Source organism: Sapajus apella, unplaced genomic scaffold, assembly GCF_009761245.1.
Source record: "Sapajus apella isolate SASKATOON/1434 unplaced genomic scaffold, GSC_monkey_1.0 scaffold74, whole genome shotgun sequence".
NCBI lineage: Eukaryota > Metazoa > Chordata > Mammalia > Primates > Cebidae > Sapajus > Sapajus apella.
Genome location: NW_022437014.1, coordinates 444,983 through 466,671, shown reverse-complemented (window position 1 = coordinate 466,671; position 21,689 = coordinate 444,983). Strand labels below are relative to the sequence as shown.

The window sequence follows — 21,689 nt, the reverse complement described above, 5'->3', positions numbered from 1 at the left end:
GAAGTCTTGCTCTGTCGCCCAGGCTGGAGTGCAATGGCGAGATCTCAGCTCACTGCAACCCATCTCCTAGTTTCAAGTGATTGTCCTGCCTCAGCGTCCCAAGTCCCTGGGATAACAGGCGCCCACCATCCTGCCCAGCTAATTTTTACATTTTTAGCAAAGATGGGGTTTTTACCATGTTGGCCAAGCTAGTCTTGAACTCCTGACCTCAGGACATCCTCTCGCCTTGGCCTCCCAAAGTGCTGGGATTACAGGTGTGAGCCGATGTGCCTGGCCACCCACCCAAAGATTTCTAGTGGCAGTAATTTAGTAAAGCTTTAAGACTTTTAAGCCTATGAGCTGCTGCTTTTTTGTTTGTTTGTTTGAGGTGGAGTCTTGCTCTGTTACCCAGGCTGAAGTGCAGTGGTGCTATCTTGGCCCACTGCAGCCTCTGCCTCCCAGATTCAAGTGATTCTCATGCCTCAGCCTCCTGGGCAGCTAGGATTACAGGCACCCGCCACCACACCCAGCTAACTTTTGTATTTTTAGTAGATTCAGGGTTTTACCATGTTAACTAGGCTGATCTCAAACTCTTGACCTCAAGTAATCTGCCCACCTCCACCTCCCAAATTGTTGTGGTTATAGGCATAAGCCTCCATGACCAGCTGCCTACGAGCTTCTTCTTGTTGAGGGTGGGTCTCAAAGTGCTGGACTAGCAGCAAAGCATCAGCGTCACCTGGGAACTTGTTAGAAATGCACATTCTTGGGCCCACCCCGAACATCCTGAATCATAAATTCTGGTGGTGGGGCTTAGTAATCTGTTGAACAAGACCCCCACAAGATTATGATATTGCCATTGGATGTTAAGTAGTTACGGGAAACAAGAGAACCATTGTAGATGGTGGTGAGGAATTGACTGGTTGTGTTTTTTGTTTTGAAAGGCCTGACTCCTCTATATGCTAGGTCAAGAACAGAACCAGTCCTGATCTTTTGCGAAGGTTAACACATACTTGGGAAGTTTCATGAATATTTTTTCCTGTCATTTGTATGCTTTCTGTATATGTCATATGGGCCTACTTAATCCCAACTGTGTTGATTTCTATGTATGCGTTCTAAAAAACAATGTTTAGTTTTAAAGAAGCAGCTTTCTGGGGGGAAAAAGGCATTTAAAAATAACGTACTTTTAGAAATATATCTATGTTTTCATTGTTGTGTAAAAAAAATTTGTTTTTTTTTTTTTTTTTTTTTTTTTTTTTTTGAGAAAAGGGTCTTGCTCTATTGCCTAGGCTGGGGTGCATCGGCACAATCACGGTTTGATGCAGCTTCAAATTCTGGGCTCAAGTGATCCTTCCACTTCAGCTTTCCAAGTAGCTGGGACTACAGGGATGTGTCAGCATGCCCAGCTAATTTTTTCATTTTTAGTAGAGATGGGGGGATCTGTCTGTGTTACCCAGGCTGGTCTCAAACTCCTAAGCTCAAATGATCCTCTTACTTTGGCCTCCTAAAGTGCTGGGATTACAGGTGTGAGCCACCACATCTGGCCAAAAAGTTTCTTAAACATTGTTTGAGTTGGCTGGTAGAAGATTTATAGGAACAATGAAAGAAAACCATTTATTTGAAATCTTACTGTAATGTGGGAAGAATATTATGTGAATTCAGCTATGAGTTTACTTGCAGTTTTTTCAGGTTCTGAATGAAGACTTAAAAGATCTTATCCATGTTTATTTATAAACTATACCAGTATTGAAACTGTGATTTAGTTCAGTTATTCTACAACCCAATAGATAAAATATCTTTGCAAATTTGTGCAAAAGGCCAAAAAAGTACTGCCTAAGATAACACTAATAAATATATAAGATGATAAAATTAGTCTTTCAAGTATGTATGAATGATTGACCTAAGCTGCAATATAGCATAGTTTTTCTTCCCCTGTAAAGTGTTGTTATTTTAAGGAAATAATTCTTGTATTATAAGACAAATACACATTCTGACCAGATGGGAAACTATACAGTGTGTAACTCAGGTGTCCTTTTTCCTTCAGGGCGGGACCTATTCTTAGCTGTAAGTCATAAACAGCTAGGCATGGTGGCTCATGTCTGTAATCCCAACACCTTGGGAGGCCGAGGTGGGAGGATTACTTGAGGCCATGGATTTAAGACAAGCTTGGGCAACATAGTGAGGCCCCATGTCTTTAAAAAAAATTGAGACACTTAGCTGGGCATGGTAGTGTGTGCTTGTAGCTACTCAGGAGGCTGGGCTGAGAGGATAGCTTCAGCCCAGGATTTTGAGGCTGCAGTGAGCCATGATTGCATCATGGCATTCCAGCCTGGGTAGCAGAGGGGAGACTCAAATAAATAAGCAACTCAACTCTTAAATAAACAAATAAGCAAGATTAACTCAGGTTTATTAATAGTGGCAGCAAAAAGAAAAGAGAAGAAGTCACAAGTCCAAGAGTGACTCAAGTGATTCTAAATAAAATTGGGGCTGGCTTTGCCAAGGTCATGTTAGCACTGATTTTGTTACTGTTGTTATCTTGTCAGATCCAAGTTGATGAAGTCAGAAAGCTGGTATATTTTGAAGGCACCAAAGACTCCCCTTTAGAACATCACCTGTATGTGGTCAGTTACGTAAATCCTGGAGAGGTGACAAGGCTGACTGACCGTGGCTATTCCCATTCTTGCTGCATCAGTCAGGTATTAAGTCTGTTTAAAAAGGGCTTTGTGTCATATTAAAACTCTCTGCTTATGTAATACTCCTTTTGAATGATGTGAAATTAACCTGCAGAAGCCTAATTCTATAAGGAAAAGCTTTAAAAAGCTTAGCTTTAACTTCAACATTGTACATGTACATAAATAGTCTAACTCTTATAGTACTCTTGCTATAGCATTAGTGCAGATGTAACAGCAGATAACCTTTTCTACCTCTCTGAGGAAAAATATAATTGTTTCTCCTTTCTCTAGCATTGTGACTTCTTTATAAGTAAGTATAGTAACCAGAAGAATCCACACTGTGTGTCCCTTTACAAGCTGTCAAGTCCTGAAGATGACTCAACTGGCAAAACAAAGGAATTTTGGGCCACCATTCTGGATTCAGCAGGTATTCTTTTTTCTCTTGATCCTGACATTAAGTAGGATTAACATGATAGTATACTAAACTTGTGTCATATTTTCACATTTCCTGGACAAGTCTTCCCATTTCTCACCACTGCCTGTCCCTGAGCTGCTGGGCTCCTGATTGATCCCACTTTTCCTGTTCTATTAACTACTAAGATGGGTTACTTCTCACTCCAAGCTGAAACAACAAGTCTGGAAGGCCTTTTTGAAATTAGGGCCAGTTGCAGTGGCTCATGCCTATAATCCCAACACTTTGGGAGACTGAGGCAGGTGGATTGATTAAAGTCAGGAGTTCGAGATCAGCCTGACCAGCATGGTAAAACCCCGTCTCTACTAAAACTACCAAAATTAGCCAGACGTAGTGCTGTATGCCTGTTGTCCCAGCTACTCGAGAGACTGAATCACAAGAATCACTTGAACTCAGGAGTCAGAGGCTGCAATAAGTTAAGATCACACCACTGAACTGCAGCCTGCGTTAACAGAGCAAGACCTTGTCTCAAAAAAAAAAAAAAAGAAAGAAAATAAGATTAAAATAGTAAAGTATCACCTAGGAAACAATTTGTTTACATATTTTGATGACTTCTCAGGTACACAAATGAACTTGAAGGTAATGTATTCTGAACTAGTAAGACTCTTTGAACTGGGAAGCTGTGACTTTGCAGAATAACCAGCTGATATATTTATTTATTTGTTTGTTTGAGATGAAGTTTTGCTCTTCTTGCCCAGGCTGTAGTGCAGTGGGCCGATCTCGGCTCACTGCAACCTCTGCCTACCAGGTTCAAGCAGTTCTCCAGCCTCAGCCTCCCGAGTAGCTGGGATTATAGGTATATGCCACCATACCTGGCTAATTTTGTATTTTCAGCAGAGATGGGGTTCCTCCATGTTGGTCAAGCTGGTCTCAAACTTTCAGTCTCAGGTGATCCGCCTGCCTCATCCTCCCAGAGTGCTGGGATTACAGGCATGAGCCACCACACCTGGCTAATTTTGTATTTTTAGTAGAGACGGGATTTCTCCACGTTGGTCAGGCTGGTCTTGAACTCCCGACCTCAGGTGATCCGCCTGCCTCATCCTCCCAAAGTGCTGGGATTACAGGCATGAGCCACTGCACTCAGCATTTTTTTATTTTTTATTATTATTATTTTTTAATTAAGTTCTCTGGTACATGTGCGGAACATACAGGTTTGCTTCATAGGTATACACATGTCATGGTGATTCGCTGTACCAATCAACCTGTCATCTACATTAGGTATTTCTCCTGATGCTATCCTTCCCCTAGCCCCCTGCCCTGAGACAGGCCCCGATGTGTGATGTTCCCCTCCTGTGTCCATGTGTTCTCATGTTCAACTCCCACTTATGAGTGAGAACATGTGGTGTTTGGTTTTCAGTTCTTGTGTTAGTTTGCTGAGAATGATGATTTTTGGAAAACTAGCTAGCCATATGCAGAAAGCTGAAACTGGATCCCTTCCTTACACCTTATACAAAAATTAACTCAAGATGGATTAAAGACTTAAACGTAAGACCTAAAACCATAAAAACCCTAGAAGAAAACCTAGGAAATACCATTCAGGACATAGGACGTGTTTTTCATGACTAAAACACCAAAAGCAATAGCAACAGAAGCTGATAGCTTTCTTAAACTTTTGAAGCACTTATAATGGCCATCTTAATAAAAAAAAATACTTGCTTTCTCTGGAATGAGAGAAACACTGTGAATTATCTGTTTAAAATGCTTGATTTCTTAAAGAATGGATTAGTTTTATGTATCTTCTAATTCACTTTAATCCCCAGTCTTTTTTTCCAGTATTTTCACTAATTAATTATTTCTGCTAAGAGGTTATGCAATTAGGCCAGGCATAGTGGCTTATGTCTGTAATCTCAGCACTTTGGTAGGCCGAGGTGGGTGGATCATTTGAGGTCAGGAGTTTGATTCCAGTCGGGCCAACACGGTGAAACCCCACCTCTACTAACAAAAATTAGCTTGACGTAGTGGTGGGCACCAGTAGTCCCAGCTACTCAGGAGGTTGAGGCAGGAGAATCGCTTGAACCTGGGAGGCAGAAGTTTCAGTGAGCTGAGATGGCATCAATGTACTCCAGCCTGAGCAACAGAGAGAGACTCTGTCTCAAAAAAAAAAAAGGAAAAAGAAAAAGAAATTAGTACAAAACCAAAGAATATAATGTGTTTTAATGTCCACAAGTGGAATCAGAATTTGTTATATGATCTCTGCTTAGACTGTAAATTATCCACCATACACAGACACTTAGGAGAGATCTGTTTAGCTTTGGTAAACCAAAACTGATGATGACATTTTTCTGAGTTCTGGTTAGGCTTATTCTAATGATCAGAGGCAAATGTTACTCCTTACCTACCATGAACAAATTAAATTCACTTATAATTTCCCTTACCTGCCACCCAGCTTTATTCAGTTATATACCTGTTTCTAACCAGATATATGATTTAATCATCAATAAGTTATATTGGGCATAAAGTATTTGTAGAGTTCTGCACATAGATATTTCCTAGGCTCCAAGGATTATTCAGAACACTCTGTGTCTGCTTCTGAAATAATTTGTCATGTTTCTTTTGTTGTTTGTTTTTTTGTGTGTGGATTTCTGTTGTTGTCAAGACAGTGTCTCATTCTGTTGCCCAGGCTGGAGTGCAGTGGCACAGTCATAGCTCACTGTAGCCTCAGCCTCCTGGGCTCAATCAGTCCTCCTGCCTCAGCCTCCACTACAGGAGCACACCTCCATGCCTGGGTAATTTCTGTATTTTTTTTTTGTAGAGACAGGGTTTTGCCATGTCGCCCAGGCTGGTCACAAACTCTTGAGTTCAAGTAATCCACCCACCTCAGCCTCCTAAAGTGCTAGGATTGCAGGTGTGAGCCACCATGCCTGGCCTAGCTTTGTTTTTAAAGATTAATACTCTTGCTTAATTTCTAGTTTATCATCTGAAAGAGGGGTGGTCAGTTTGTGTTGTAGGGTCTTTTCATATCTTCTTCCTGTTCTCAGATTGCAGCACCCCGTAAGAACCCCTTTTGTAGACTCTGGTGTGTTCCCTGTTCACAGGCCCTCTTCCTGACTATACCCCTCCAGAAATCTTCTCTTTTGAAAGTACTACTGGATTTACATTGTATGGGATGCTGTACAAGCCTCATGATCTACAGCCTGGAAAGAAATACCCAACTGTGTTGTTCATATACGGTGGTCCTCAGGTGGGCGCATATTTTTATATGTATATACATACACTCATATGCATATGTATTTTAGATTATTTGTTTTTTAAATGTCAGTTGTTTAGATTAAAATTTGAGCACTGTTGGCCATTCACTCTTTTTGACTCTGGCTTATATTCTAATTAGCCAGTTTAGGGGGTCAGGAAACTGGCTTTTGTTAGATGGCTAATTTATAAATCACTAAATCAATTCCTTTTTTTTTTTTTTTTTTTTTTTTTTTTTTCTTTTTTCCCAGGCTGGAGTGCAATGGTGCAGTCTCCCCTCGCTGCAACCTCTGCCTCTCAGGTTTGAGTGATTCTTCTGCCTCAGCCTCCCAGGTAGCTGGGATTACAGGCATGTGCCACCATGCCCAGCTAATTTTTTATTTTTATTTGTAGTAGAGATGAGGTTTCACCATGTTAGTCAGGCTGGTCTCGAACTCCTGACCTCAAATGATCCACCCACCTCAGCCTCCCAAAGTGTTGGGATTACAGGTGTCAGCCACTGCGCCTGGCCACTAAGTCAATTGCTTAATTTGCAGTGTGGTCTATAACTCCGTGAGGAGTGGGATATTCATGTTAGTAGGTAAATATGTTGCTTTCTATGGAGAGAAACTTGTTTGGGAAATAAAATGAAATCATTAAATGTCTTGGTAGATAAAAAGAGTCTTAGCAGGTATTTTCAGAAAGCCTTGGTAGCCCAGTGAATTCTCCCTCTTTATTCTAAAGCTGTGTCTCTCAAGCAAATTAAAATATTTTTATTAGCTAGTTAAGGCAACTGCTACTTTCCTATTTAGCACTGTAAGAAGTTTACACCTTGATTTTCCTTATTCTGGATTAAGTATTAGCCAGTGACTATTAAGTAAAATGCTTTGACTATTGGAGTAAAATATGTTGGATGGGTGTATTGGTTAATTGCTAAATTTTACAGTTGTTTATTCTTGATTATATATCCTACATTGAGCCTTAGAAGAAATTAAAATGTAATTACAGTGTTTTTGTAATGCAATTCTTAGACTAAGTAATACCCTTTATAATTAATAATTATACCCACATATTTAGTATCTGGAAACATATCTATATACCAAATTGTACAAAAAAATAAGAGTAAAATGGTTAGGGATGGTGGCTTACGCCTGTAATCCCAGCACTTTGAAAGGCTGAGGTAGGCGGATCTCAAGGTCAGGAGATCAAGACCATCCTGGCCAACATGGTGAAACCCCATCTCTACTAAAATACAAAAAAATAGCCGGGTGTGGTGGTGCATGCCTGTAGTCCCAGCTACTCGGGAGCCTGAGGCAGGGGAATCTCTTGAACCTGGGAGACAGAGGTTGCAGTGAGCCAGGATTGTGCCACTGCACTCCGGCCTGGATGACAGAGCAAGACCCTGTCTCAAAAAAAGATTTAAAGGACTCCTTATATTAGTAATTAAGTTAATAGAGGCTTAGCCACATGAAAAGATCCTCAAGATGACTAATCATTGGGGAAATGCAAGTCAACGCCACAGTGAGATACCAGTTTACACCCATTAGATTGGCTCTTATCAAAAAGAGGAAAATATTAAGTGCTATGCAAGATGTAGACAAGTTGGAACCGTGCCTGGTTCATTGCTGTGAGAATGTAAAATGGTATAGCTGCTATGGAAAAGAGTATGGAAGTTCCTCAAAATGTCAAACATAGAGTTACCATATGAGCCAGAAATTCCACTTCCGGATATATGCCCAGAAGAATTGAAAATAGGGACAGGAACAGATACTTACACAGCCATAGCCATAGCAGCGTTATTCACAATAGCCAAAAGGTGGAAGCTGCCCAAGTGTCCATCAACAGATAACTGGATAAACAAAATGTGGTCTGTCCTTAAAAAGGAAAGTCAGCCGGGCGCGGTGGCTCAAGCCTGTAATCCCAGCACTTTGGGAGGCCGAGGCGGGTGGATCACGAGGTCAAGAGATCGAGACCATCCTGGTCAACATGGTGAAACCCCGTCTCTACTAAAAATACAAAACATTAGCTGGGCATGGTGGCGCGTGCCTGTAATCCCAGCTTCTCAGGAGGCTGAGGCAGGAGAATTGCCTGAACCCAGGAAACGGAGGTTGCGGTGAGCCGAGATCACGCCATTGCGCTCCAGCCTGGGTAACAAGAGCGAAACTCCGTCTCAAAAAAAAAAAAAAAAAAAAAAAAAAAGGAAAGTCCGACACATACTATAACACTGATGAACCTTGAGGACATTATGCTAAGTGAAATAATTATGCTGTACACAAGAGGACAAATATTATTCCACTTGTATGAGGTACCTATAATAGGCAAATTCATAGGGATGGAAAGTAGAATAAAAGTTGTCGGTTGAATGGAAGAAGGATGGGGAGTGTTTGAGTGTTCATTTATTTGTTTTTGAGATAGACTCTCACTCTGTCATCCAGGCTATAGTGCTGTGGCATGACCTTAGCTCACTGCAACCTCCGCCTCCTGGGTTCCGGCAATTCTGGGTTCTAGCAAGGCTGAGGGCCTCCCGAGTAGCTGGAATTACAGGCATACGCCACCAAGCCTATAATCCCAGCACTTTAGGACGCTGAGGTGAGCGGCTCGCCTGATTTTTTAAATTTTTAGTAGAGATGGAGTTTGACCAGGTTGGCCAGGCTGGTCTTGAACTCCTGGCTTTGGGTGATCCACCTGCCTCAGCCTCCCAGAGTTGTGGGATTACAGGTGTGAGCCACCTCACCCGGCTGGGAGTTATTAATGGGCACAAAATTTCTGTTCGAGTGATGAAAAAGTTCTGGAAATGGGTAATGGTGATGATTACACAACAGTATGAATATATTTAGTGTCACTGAATTGTATGCTTAAAGTGGTTGAAATGGTAAATTTTATGTGTATTTTACCATAATTTTAAAAATCTTAGCCAATACAATTAAAACAAATTTTCTTTTCTTTTTCTTTTCTTTTTTGAGACAGTCTCACTCTGTTGCCCAGGCTGGAGTGCAGTGACGTGATCTTGGCTCACTGCCACCTCCGCCTCCCAGGTTCGAGCACTTCTTCTGCCCCTGAGTAGCTGGGACTACAGTTGTGCACCACCACACCCGACTAATTTTTATATTTTTAATAGAGATAGGGTTTCACCATGTTGACCAAGATGGTCTTGAACTCGTGACCTCAGGGGATCCACCCACCTCTGCCTCCCAAAGTGCTGGGATTATAGCCGTGAGTCACTGTGCCCATCCAAAACAGAATTAATTGTTTAGAATACTTCATGAGTACAGCTATACTGTTTGCAGTTACAGAACAATCATATTTGAAAGGCTATGAGTGAATTTCACTATGTGGTTTTTGAAAAACTATGGATCTCACGCCTGTAATCCCAGCACTTTGGGAGGCCAGGACAGTCACAGGGTCAGGAGTTTGAGACCAGCCTGGACAACATGGTGAAACCCTGTCTCTACTAGAAAAACAAAAATTAGCTGGGCGTGGTGGTGCCTGCCTGTAATTCTAGCTACTCCAGAGGCTGAGGCAGGAGAATCACTTGAACCTGGGTGGCAGAGGTTGCAGTAAGCTGAGATTGTGCCACTGTACTCTAGCCTGGGCAACACAGCCAGACTCTATCTAGAAAAAAAAAAAAAGCTATAGGTGACTTAGGATGATTTCTTTCTTTCTTTCTCAAAAATGTTCTTTGGAAAAATTCAAATTTGGTGAGGCCATAAAAGAATCTGGGCTGGGTGCATTGGCTCATGCCTATAATCCCAGCACTTTGGGAGGCTGAAATAGAAGGATCACTTTAGCCCAGGAGTTCAAGGCCAGCATGGCAACATAGGGAGACCCCATCTCTACAAAAAATTAAAAAATTAGCTGGGCATGGTGGTGGGTACCTGTAGTTCGTCACAGCTACTTGGGAGGCTGAGATGGGAGAATTGCTTGAGCCAGGGAGTTTGAAGCTGCAGTGAGCTGTGATCACGCCACTGCACCCCAGCCTGGACAAGAGAGTGAAACCTTGTGTCAAAAAAGAGAAAACAGAAGGATCTGGGTGGGTATAGTGGCTCATGCTTACAATCCCAGCACTCTGGAAGGTCTAGATGGGAGGGTTACTTGAGACCATCTTCTACACATGGTAGCAAACAAAGAAGTGAGGTGTTTTTCTTTAAATGTTTGTATTTGTGTTCTTCTCTGTCTAGTACTACTTCTTTCAGCATTCTCCCTTTAAAAACAAATTTAGCCAAATGCTGTGGCACACATATATAATCCCAGCTATTCAGAGGCTGAGGTGCAAGAATCACTTGAGCCCAGTTCGAGGCCGTAGTGAACTATGATTGTACCACTGCACTCCAGCCTGTGGTACAGAGTAAGACACCATATCTTAAGTAAATAAATAAATAAAAGTGCCTTTACTCACCAGATGCCCTCTTCCCAAGGTAGAAATGTAAAAAACATGATTCTCTCTTTTTTCTTTTTCATTCATTCATTTAGCAAATAGGTATTAAGTTCCTATGATGTGCTAGGTACTTTTCTAGGCAGTGAGGATGCACAGTGAGCATGTCAGACTAATGTTGCATTTTATGGACCATAAAGGAAAAAGAATAAGCAAACATAAAAAGATATGATGGTGGGACCCCATCTCTACAAAAAAAAAAAAAAAATTAAAAGCTAGGCATGGTGGTGTACACCTGTAGTCCCAGCTACTCGAAGGCTGAGATAGGAGGATCACTTGTGCCCAGGAATTTGAGGCAGCAGTGAGCTATGATTGTGCCACTGCACTCCAGCCTGGGAGACCCCATCTTTAAAAAAAAAAAGTATGACTTTTTTTGTTTGTTTTTGAGACAGAGTCTCTCTCTGTTGCCCAGGCTACAGTGCAGTAGTGTGATCTTGGCTCACTGCAACCTCTGCCTCCTGGGTTGAAGTGATTCTCAGGCTTCCGCCTCCCAAGTAGCTGGGACTACAGACGCGCCTCACCATGCCCTGCTAATTTTTTGTATTTTTAGTAGAGACAGGTTTCGCTATGTTGACCAGGCTGGCCTCCAACTTCTGACCTCAGGTGATCCACCTGCCTCAGCCTTCTAAATTTCTGGGATTACAGGTGTGAGCCACCATACCTGGCCTAAAAGCATGACTTTTTATAATGGAAGTGCTATGAAGATTTGCTGGGAAAGGGGATGGCAAGACCTCTCCTGAGGGTACAAACATTGAAAAGGAATGAGCCATGCAAAATATATGAGAGACATGGAGAACAATAAATGTCAAGGTCCTGGGGCTAGAACCAACTTGGTTAGAGTACAGTGCATATGGAGGGAAATGGTATGAGATGAGGTCAGAGGTAGCCAAAGATCTCAAGGACTGGCTGGGCATGGTGGCTCACGCCTGTAATCCAAGCACTTTGGAGGCCGAAGTGGGCGGATCACCCGAGGTCGGGAGTTCAAGACCAGCCTGACTAATATGGTGAAACCCCATCTAAAAAAAAAAATAAAAAGATCTCAAGGGCCATGTAGACTTATTCTGAAGGGTAATGGTAGCCAATAGAGGAAGCCAAGCAGCAGTCATGTCTGATGTACATTTTTTTGTTGTTGTTCTCTGAAGTGAATTAATTGAACCAAATGATGTACGTTTTTAAAACATCACTCTGTTACTGCATGAACAAACAGACCTTAGGAGGGCAAGAACAGGCCAGGCGCAGTGGCTCACTCCTGTAATCCCAGCACTTTGGGAGGCCAAGGCAGGCAGATCATGAGGTCAGGAGATCAAGACCATCCTGGCCAACACAGTGAAACCCAGTCTCTACTAAAAATATAAAAAAAAATTAGCTGGTTGTGGTGGTGTGTGCCAGTAATCCTAGCTACTCGGGAGGCTGAGGCAGGAGAATCACTTGAACCAGGGAGTCGGAGGTTGCAATGAGCCAAGAATGCGCCACTGCAGTCCAGCTTGGACGACAGAGTGAGACTCCGTCTCAAAAAAAAAAGGAGGGCAAGAACAGAAGTGGGAAGATGAGTTTGGTAGTTGTTGCAGTAGTATTAAACATCCAAAAGTGCAAAATCGGAAGATTCTCCTTCCTCCTCCTCATACAATCTAGCCTAGTGTTTAGTAGGTATTTATTGGCTGGAGATGGTGTTAATTCTTATTCAACTCTTGGCTGACTTGTTTTTTCCATTTGTTTTAGCTGAGAATACATCTTTCTCATTTTTATTAGAACCTCTTTTTGTTTAATATCTTAATGTCCACCAAACCTTGAATTTCTATAACTTTCTGTTTGCTAATTCTAGTCCTCTTTTCACTAGATACTGTAAAACACTAACATGAATTTAACTTATCAGTCATTCTGAACTATAGTCTCTAGGGTGATAAAGTGATTTCAGGCTAGACACAGTGGCTCATGCCTCTAATCCCAGCACTTTGGGAAGCTGAGGTGGGAGGATCACTTGAGCCCAGGAGTTCAAGACAAACCTGGGCAACATAGTGAGACCCTATCTCTAGAGAAAAAATTTAAAAAATTATCCAGGCATGGAGGCAAGCGCCTATAGTCCCAGTTCCTCGGGAGGCCAGGGCAGGATTGCTTGAGCCCAGGAGCTCAAGGCTGCAGTGAGCCATGATTGTGCCACTGCATTCCAGCCCCAATGACAGAGGGAGACCCTGTCTTAAAAAAAAAAAAAAGTTATTTAAAAATTATCCTACCTTTACACTGATTTTGTCTGGACTAGTTAGAATATTCCATTAAAATACTGTTTCCCACTACTGGTCAGAGACAACTCCAGAAGCAGGGAGGAAAGGTTTTCTTAATTTGTCCTTGTAACTGTCTTTTGAATAACAGTTCTTCAGGGTGGGAGCAATCAGTTTAGTAACTTTTTATATGGGGTGGGTTGATTTACTTATATCTAATTACTATCTAAGAATTTTATTTTTTATTTTACTTTTTTTTTTGGAGACAGAGTTTTGCTTTTGTTGCCCAGGCTGGAGTGTAAAAATGTGATCTTGGCTCACTGCAATCTCCACCTCCTGGGTTCAGGCAGTTCTCCGGCCTCAGCCTCTCAAGTAGCTGGGATTACAGGCATGTACTACCACACCCAGCTAATTTTGTATTTTTAGTAGAGGTGGGGTTTCCCCATGTTGGTAAGGCTGGTCTCGAACTCCTGACCTCAGGTGATCCGCCTCCCTGGGCCTCCCAAAGTGCTGGGATTACAGGCATGAGACACCGTGCCCAGCCCCTGAGTTAGAATTTTAAAGCCTACGATTGTTCAGTAATTGCCCTGAACTTGAGTGTCAAGTTAAGCAAGAAGCAACATGAACATGAAACGACTTAAGTTAATTTAAAAATAAATGACTTAAAAAATTAAATTTTGGGCCGGGCACGGTGGCTCAAGCCTGTAATCCCAGCACTTTGGGAGGCCAAGGCGGGTGGATCACGAGGTCAAGAGATCGAGACCATCCTGGTCAACATGGTGAAACCCTGTCTCTACTAAAAATACAAAAAAAAAATTAGCTGGGCATGGTGGTGCGTGCCTGTAATCCCAGCTACTCAGGAGGCTGAGGCAGGAGAATTGCCTGAACCCAGGAGGCGGAGGTTGCGGTGAGCCGAGATCGCGCCATTGCACTCCCGCGGGAAAAAAAAAAAAAACTCTCTCTCAAAAAAAAAAAAAAAAAATTACATTTTAAAGATAAAATAATAGTGAAATTCAGCTTTTTATTTTTTGCAACGCCCTGCCGCTCTTGTGTTTTTATATGCTTCCATGTGATAAATTTCACTGAAGTTGTGTTTCTTCCTCAGGTGCAGCTGGTGAATAATCGGTTTAAAGGAGTCAAGTATTTTCGCTTGAACACCCTAGCCTCTCTAGGCTATGTGGTTGTGGTGATCGACAACAGGGGGTCCTGCCACCGAGGGCTTAAATTTGAAGGCGCCTTTAAATATAAAATGGTGTGTGAGCATAAAAACACTTCTTTTACAGACATTTACATTTTCTGGTGCATTGTTTGGTGTGAGACCCTGGAAAGAGAGTTGGGGGAAGGGGCTGTGGATGAGTGAGTGAGAGTGTGTGTGTTAGAGTGTAGGGGCGGGAGAGAAGACGCAGCCTGATGTACACTAGGCTAGCTCATGTCTACCTATACGTAACTGGGGAATTGAGATAGAGCCTCTTGTACGTAGAAGTACCCGCTCTTATTTTGTATGTCCACTTGGGTAGAAGTTAGTACCATTTACCTTTCAGCATCCTGTACACTGTTGAGGAATAATTGAGATTTGTTCTGTCCTCTGTGAAGAGGGAATCCAACTGGTTAGTGCCTTCCTTGTGACAAGCCTCTTTCTCTCTACAGGAAGCTTTAAATGCTACCTTTTAGAGATGCCCCATGTCCTTTCTGCTGCTTTGGGAAATGATGAGAATCCGATGTTCCTTTTGCACAGTAAGGCAGTTACTGTGTTTCCCAGTGTTATTGGACATGCTGAGTAAGACATGGGGATTTTCTCCCACAGCCAGTTCTTTGACCTTATGTTGTATTCTCATGTAAGTTTTTTTGTTTTTATTTTTGTTTTTGGCTCAGTGAAGTGAGATTGTGTGCACTGGCAGGCCTAGTAATATGGACAAGGTGGTGGTGGTAGGACTTAGGACTTTAAAGAAGCAGTATGTTCAGTTCCTAGAGGTAGTGTGATAGGGAAATAGGAAGATAGAGCCTCAAGAGCAATTCCTTCTGCTTTACTGCTCTCAAAATTTAAAAGGAGAAGTAGGCCAGGTGCGGTGGCTCACGCCTGTAATCCCAGCACTTTGGGAGGCCAAGGCAGGAAGATCACTTGAGCCCAGGAGTTCAAGACCGGCCTGAGCAACATAATGAGACCCCACCTCTACAAATAAGTTAAAAAATTAGCTGGGCATGGTGGTGCACACGTGTGTTCCCGGCCACTTGGGAGGCTGAAGTGGGAGGATCACTTGAGCCCAGGAGGTTGAGCTACAGTGAGCTGTGATCACACTACTGCACTCCAATCTGGACAGCACAGTGAGACCCTGTCTCCAAAAAATATAAGTAAAAAGAAGTAAAAGTAATCACTTAAGGGGCTAATTTTTGTCTTTGGGTATAGGAAGGCTTGTTACAAGGAAGATGCTGACCTCTTAACAGACAACAGAACAAATGGAAATGGGAAATACCCAAATAGCAAGGGACAGTTTGAGTAGCAGTCGGAAGGAGCTTTATGACTACGTGGCAACTAAACTCTAGGACAAGCCAGCAACAGAAGTTATAGGCCCTGTCTCCAAATAGATTTTGAAAAATTTTGGGGTGGAGGGCAATAGAACCTCAGTTGGTAATAAACTAAAAATCCTACAGGGCCGGGTGTGGTGGCTCATGCCTGTAATCCCAGCACTTTGGGAGGCTGAGGTGGGCGGATCACTTCAGGTCAGGAGTTCAAGACCAGCCTGGCCATAGTGAAACTCTGTCTTTACTAAAAATACAAAAAGCTGGGCATGGTGGCACATGTCTGTAATCCCAGCTACTTGGGAGGCTGAGGCAGGAGAATTGCTTGAACCCAGGAGGCGGAGGTTGCAGTGAGCTGAGATTGTGCCAATGCACTCCAGCCTGGGTGACAGAGTGAGACTCCATCTCAATAAATAAATAAATAAAAGTTAAAATCATATACACCCACAGGTATTTTTTGTAAAAACATTTATCTCTAAAAGCACTCTTATGAGACTTCTATTCATCAGAATCAGTGAAATGCTCTCCCTTTTTTGACAGGGTCAAATAGAAATTGATGATCAGGTGGAAGGACTTCAATATCTAGCTTCTCGATATGATTTCATTGACTTAGATCGTGTGGGCATCCACGGCTGGTCCTATGGAGGATACCTCTCCCTGATGGCATTAATGCAGAGGTCAGATATCTTCAGGGTATGTGACTTCCTACTATACTCATTTTTGCAATAAGGGTAGATTTTTCTGTAAATTGAGGATATGTGAAAATATCTATTTCCTGAAGGTTTACAGCATTGGCATTTTTTTTTCTTTTTTTTTTTTTTTAAGACAAAGTGTTGCTCTTTTGCCCAGGCTGGAGTGTGGCGTTGTGATATCAGCTCATTGCAACCTCTGTCCCCCAGGTACAAGCGATTCTCATGTCTCAGCCTCCTGAGTAGCTGGGATTGTAAGTGCCTGACACCACGCCTGGCTTTTTTTTTTTTTTTTTTTTTTTTTAAGTAGAAATGGGGTTTCACAATGTTGGCCAGGCTAGTTTTTAACTCCTGACCTCAAGTGATCCGCCCGCCTTGGCCTCCCAAAATGCTAGGATTACAGGCATGAGCCACTATGCCTGGCCCAGAGTTGGCAATATTGTAGAATGTTAGGGCTTGTATGTTTAAGAGCCGTGTGAAACGTATATAAATATCAAGCTTTTTTTCTTTTTTTTCTGAGTTGGAATATTGCTTTTCACCCAGGCTGGAGTGCAGTGGTGTGATCTTGGCTCACTGCAGCCTCCACCTCCTGGGTTCAAGTGATTTCCAGCTAATTTTTGTACTTCAGTAGAGGTGGGGTTTCACCGTGTTGGCTAGGCTGGTTTTGAACTCCTGACCTCAAGCGATCCACCCGCCTCAGCCTCCCAAAATGCTGGCATTACAGGCGTGAGCCACTGTGCTAGCCTTCAATTTTTATGTGTGTGTGTATGTTTTTTCTTTTAAACATTCATCAACTGGATAACCAGTTAGTTATTGGCTGTTTGTAGATACATGCCAAAAAGCATGGGAGATGGTTGTGATTAGCAAAACACACATGACATACCTGTTGGATTGTGATTACTTGTTTAATTGTTGGACTGCAAGCCATGAGGGCAGGGACCTGTTTGCCCTGTACACCACTGTATCCTCAGCAGTCAGGCACAATGCTGGGCATATAGTAGGCCCTCAAATGGGTTAAATGAATGAATTATTAAATGTATAAATGTGGCCGGGCGCAGTGGCACATACCTGTTATCCCAGCACTTTGAGAGGCTGAGGTGGGTGGATCACGAGGTTAAGAGATCGAGACCATTCTGGCCAACGTGGTGAAACCTCGTCTCTACTAAAAATACAAAAATTAGCTGGGTGTGGTGGTGCATGCCTGTAGTGCCAGCTACTCGGAAGGCTAAGGCAGGAGAATCTCTTGAACCCGCAGGGCGGAGGCTGCAGTGAGCCAAGATCGTGCCACTGCACTCCAGCCTGGTGACAGAGCAAGATTCCATCTCAAAAAAAAAAAATGTATAAATGCTTACAATTCTATTAACAAACCCTTGGGAAAATGTACTAGAAGAAAATACATAAGGATGATAACAATTATTGAGAGTAGGAATTATGAGTAGTGTTTGTTTTTTAAAATTTCAGTAACAATTTTACTTTACGGGGAAAAGTAATTTTTAAATTTTTATTTTATTTTATTTTATTTATTTATTTGAGACGGAGTCTCATCCTACCACCCAGGCTGGAGTGCAATGGCACTATCTTGGCTCACTGCAACCTTCACCTCCCGGGTTCAAGTGATTCTCCTGCCTCAGCCTCCCAAGTAGCTGGGATTACAGGCGTGCGCCACCACGCCTGGCTAATTTTTTGTATCTTTAGTAGAGATGGGGTTTCACCATGTTGGCCAGGCTGGTCTCGAACTCCTAATCTCGTGATCCACCCACCTCGGCCTCTCAAAGTGCTGGGATTACAGGCATGAGCCACGGCACCTGGCCTATTTTTTTTTTTTTTTTTTTTTTGAGACAGACTCTTGCTCTATCACCCAGGCTGGAGTGCAGTGGCACGGTCTTGGTTCACTACAACCTCCGCCTCTTGGGTTCAAGTGATTCTAGCGATTCTCTTGCCTCAGCCTCCCTAGTAGTTGGGATTACAGGCGCCCACCACTACACTTGGTCAATTTTTATATTTTTAGTAGAGATGGGGTTTCACCATGTTGGCCAGGCTGGTCTCAAACTCCTGACTTCAAGTGATTTACCTGCCTCAGCCTCCTGAAGTGCTAGGATTACAGGCATTAGCCATCGGGCCTGACCCTTAATTTTTATTTTTAAGAACAAAAACAGTAAGATTTTTATTCTTGCACATATATCCAGTTAAGCTTTATAATAACCATAAATAAATTCTAACCGCACCCTTAGTTTTTAGAAGCTTATAGCCGTCAAAATAATTAGAATACTTAAATATAAAACTATAGGAGCCTTAAAATGAAGCACATTTTTAGTATATTTGATATATTATTTTAAATTCTGTACTGCCAACAGAGGTTTAAAAAAAGATGGCTCCTTTTTTACATAAAACTGACAGTTCTCGGACATTTTTTTCCTCAGCAGGATGTAGTTCAGTCATCTTCCTATTTTTTTTTTTTTTTTAAGATAGAGTCTTGCACTATCGCCCAGGCTGTAGCGCGGTGGCGCGATCTTGGCTCACTGCAATCTCCGCCTCCTGGGTTCAAGCAATTCTCCTGCCTCAGCCTCGTGAGTAGCTGGGACTACAGGCGTGTGCCACCACGCCCAGCTAACTTTTTTGTATTTTGAGTAGACATGGGGGTTTCACTATGTTGGCCAGGATGGTCTCAATCTCCTGACCTTGTGATCTGCCTGTCTCAGCCTTCCACAGTGCTGGGATTACAGGCGTGAGCCACTGCGCCCGGCCTAGTTCAGTCGCCTTTTAACAAAGGACCTGGCTTTTGTATTTCAGCAAGCCCAGGTTAAAGGTTTGGTATGTAGAATGCCTATGGAACATGAAACTGACTCACAAACTATCAAACCCTTGACCTTGGCACTTCACTTCAGTTTTCTGAGTTGCCCAGGACATGCATCCCCCAGTAGTAAGGCTAAAGCTTGAGGATAATTTTAGCTGTAAATTTGCAGTTGTAAGATCTCACTGCTAGCCAGTCTCTTTTTCCAGACCACACTTGACTGTCAATGTCGTCGTATGCAGGTTGCTATTGCTGGGGCCCCAGTCACTCTGTGGATCTTCTATGATACAGGATACACGGAACGTTACATGGGTCATCCTGACCAGAATGAACAGGGCTATTACTTAGGATCTGTGGCCATGCAAGCAGAAAAGTTCCCCTCTGAGTAAGTGCAAGCCTTCTTTTTTTTTTTTAAATGAGACAGGGTCTCACTCTGTCACTCAGGCTGGAGTGCAGTGGTATGATCAGGGCTCCCTGCAGTGTCAAACTCCTGGGCTCGGGATCCTCAGCCCTGAGTAGCTGGGACTACAGGCATGTGCCACCATGCCCACCCAGTTTTTTGTAGTTTTAGTAGAGGCAGGGTTTTACCATGTTGCCTATGGTGGTTTTGAACTCCTGGACTGAAGTGATCTGCCCACCTCCAACTCCCAAAGTGCTGGGATTACAAGGCGTCAGCCGCTGTGCACGGCATAGTTCAAGGTTAAGTGAAGATTATAAATTTTAAATTGTATTTTTAAAAATTGTCTTCAATCCTAATGAAAAATTCAAATACTGAAAAACCAAGATGAATATATTATACTAGAATAGCCTGGCTGTGTCTTAAAACTGAATTACAGGTCAGTTCATGTAATGCCTTTTTACAAGTTATAATTGAAGCAATTGTTTTTGCTGAAAAAAGTGCTCAGCTGTTTCAAGGTGGAAAAATTTTACGTCTGCCTGAATATATTTTACAAATAGTTCTAGGGACTTGCTATAATTATACATGTGCCCTAATATTTTATTTATAAAAAATTGAACACATGATCTTTTTTTAATCTTTCATTACCTGTGGCATCTGTTTAATATGTTACAAATTTAATATTGAAAATATTAAATCCTTATTCTAACATCACAGTATAAGGAAGTTAATATGGTTAAGTATGATTAAATAAGTGAAATGGTTTTCCCAAAGCTCTACTATTTTGTCTAATCCTCTAATATTTCCATTTCTCAGACCAAATCGTTTACTGCTCTTACATGGGTTCCTGGATGAGAATGTCCATTTTGCACATACCAGTATATTACTGAGTTTTTTAGTGAGGGCTGGAAAGCCATATGACTTACAGGTGAGTTATTTTACATTTTCTAGTTAAATGTAGTCATGATTAGTGATTGATTACTTTGAAATCTGTTAACTGTGGGGTAAGGCCAGATTTTTAGAGTGTCCACCCTCTGCTTAAGAGAAGTAAAGTAAGAGGCATAGTTAGCAGTGCCTGTAGTTGGATAAAAATTAAGATTCTGTTGCAGTCAGGCTGTCAAACCTGCCTGTCAGAGTACATAACTCTGTGTCTGTATCTGCTTTCAGTTTGGAAGCAAGGAAAAGATGACAAGCAGTCCGTTCACTCTTCTCCTTTGCTTTTCTTTATCCCCTGTGAAGAATGAGGAAATGCTACTTGATTTCCTTGTTGCAAAAGGATTTTTAGGACCTGTTTATATGGTCTTTTAATTTTCTTTTATTTTACATTGACATTGGAGCAGAAACCAGCAAGTTAACGCTCCTCCATTGCTCCATTATTCATTGCTCATTATTCCAGTTTTTCTTGAAATTGTGTTTTACTCCTTAAACAGATTATGTGCTCTTAAAAAATGAAAAAATTACTTTTTTCTTTTTTACATTTCAGGTGATATTTATGTTTAAACTATGAGATATTTATCTATAGCAGCAATTTTTTTTTTTTTTTTTTTTTTTTTTTTTTGAGACGGAGTTTCGCTCTTGTTACCCAGGCTGGAGTGCAATGGCGCGACCTCGGCTCACCGCAGCCTCCACCTCCTGGGTTCGGGCAATTCTCCTGCCTCAGCCTCCTGAGTAGCTGGGATTACAGGCACGTGCCACCATGCCCAGCTGATTTTTTGTATTTTTAATAGAGACGGGGTTTCACCATGTTGACCAGGATGGTCTTGATCTCTTGACCTTGTGATCCACCCGCCTCAGCCTCCCAAAGTGCTGGGATTACAGGCTTGAGCCACCGCGCCCGGCTATAGCAGCAATTTTTAAGCCTTTTGGTTTTAGAACACCTTTATCTACCAAAGAACTTTGTTTATATCGATTATAGCAATATTTTTCGTATAAGATATTAAAACTGAGAAAAATTTTAAATATTTTAAAATAATAAACTATTGGCTGGGCGCTGTGGCTCACGTCTGTAATCCCAGCACTTCGGGAGGCCGGGTGGGGGGATCACCTGAGGTTGGGAGTTCAAAACCAGCCTGACCAACATGGAGACACCCCCTCTCCACTAAAAATACAAAAATTAGCCAAGCATGGTGGCAGGCACCTCAGGAGGCTGAGGCACAATTGCTTGAAACCAGAAGCAGAGGTTGCAGTGAGCCAACATTGTGCCACTGCACTCCAGCTTGGGTGACAGAGTGGGCTCTGTCTCAAAAAAGAAAAGGCATATTTTAGCCTTTTCAGATAATTGTAGATATTCTTTGATACTGTACCAAAACTGGACAAGTGGTAGTGTCTTAAAGGTTATGAGATTTTGTTTGTGGTTTTAAAT

The 21,689-nt window shown here is 42.2% G+C and overlaps 1 protein-coding gene across 1 annotated transcript in view; it reads left to right on the top strand.

Annotated features, from left to right (window-relative positions):
• DPP8 (dipeptidyl peptidase 8) overlaps nucleotides 1-21,689 on the top strand; it is a 70,750-nt gene that overhangs the window by 41,470 nt on the left and 7,591 nt on the right. Inside the window, exons 12-18 of the mRNA XM_032251289.1 lie at nucleotides 2,478-2,672; nucleotides 2,940-3,075; nucleotides 6,156-6,301; nucleotides 14,039-14,185; nucleotides 15,991-16,143; nucleotides 19,173-19,315; nucleotides 20,144-20,255. Coding sequence (XP_032107180.1) covers nucleotides 2,478-2,672; nucleotides 2,940-3,075; nucleotides 6,156-6,301; nucleotides 14,039-14,185; nucleotides 15,991-16,143; nucleotides 19,173-19,315; nucleotides 20,144-20,255 — 1,032 coding nt within the window. The remainder of the gene's footprint in view (nucleotides 1-2,477; nucleotides 2,673-2,939; nucleotides 3,076-6,155; nucleotides 6,302-14,038; nucleotides 14,186-15,990; nucleotides 16,144-19,172; nucleotides 19,316-20,143; nucleotides 20,256-21,689) is intronic.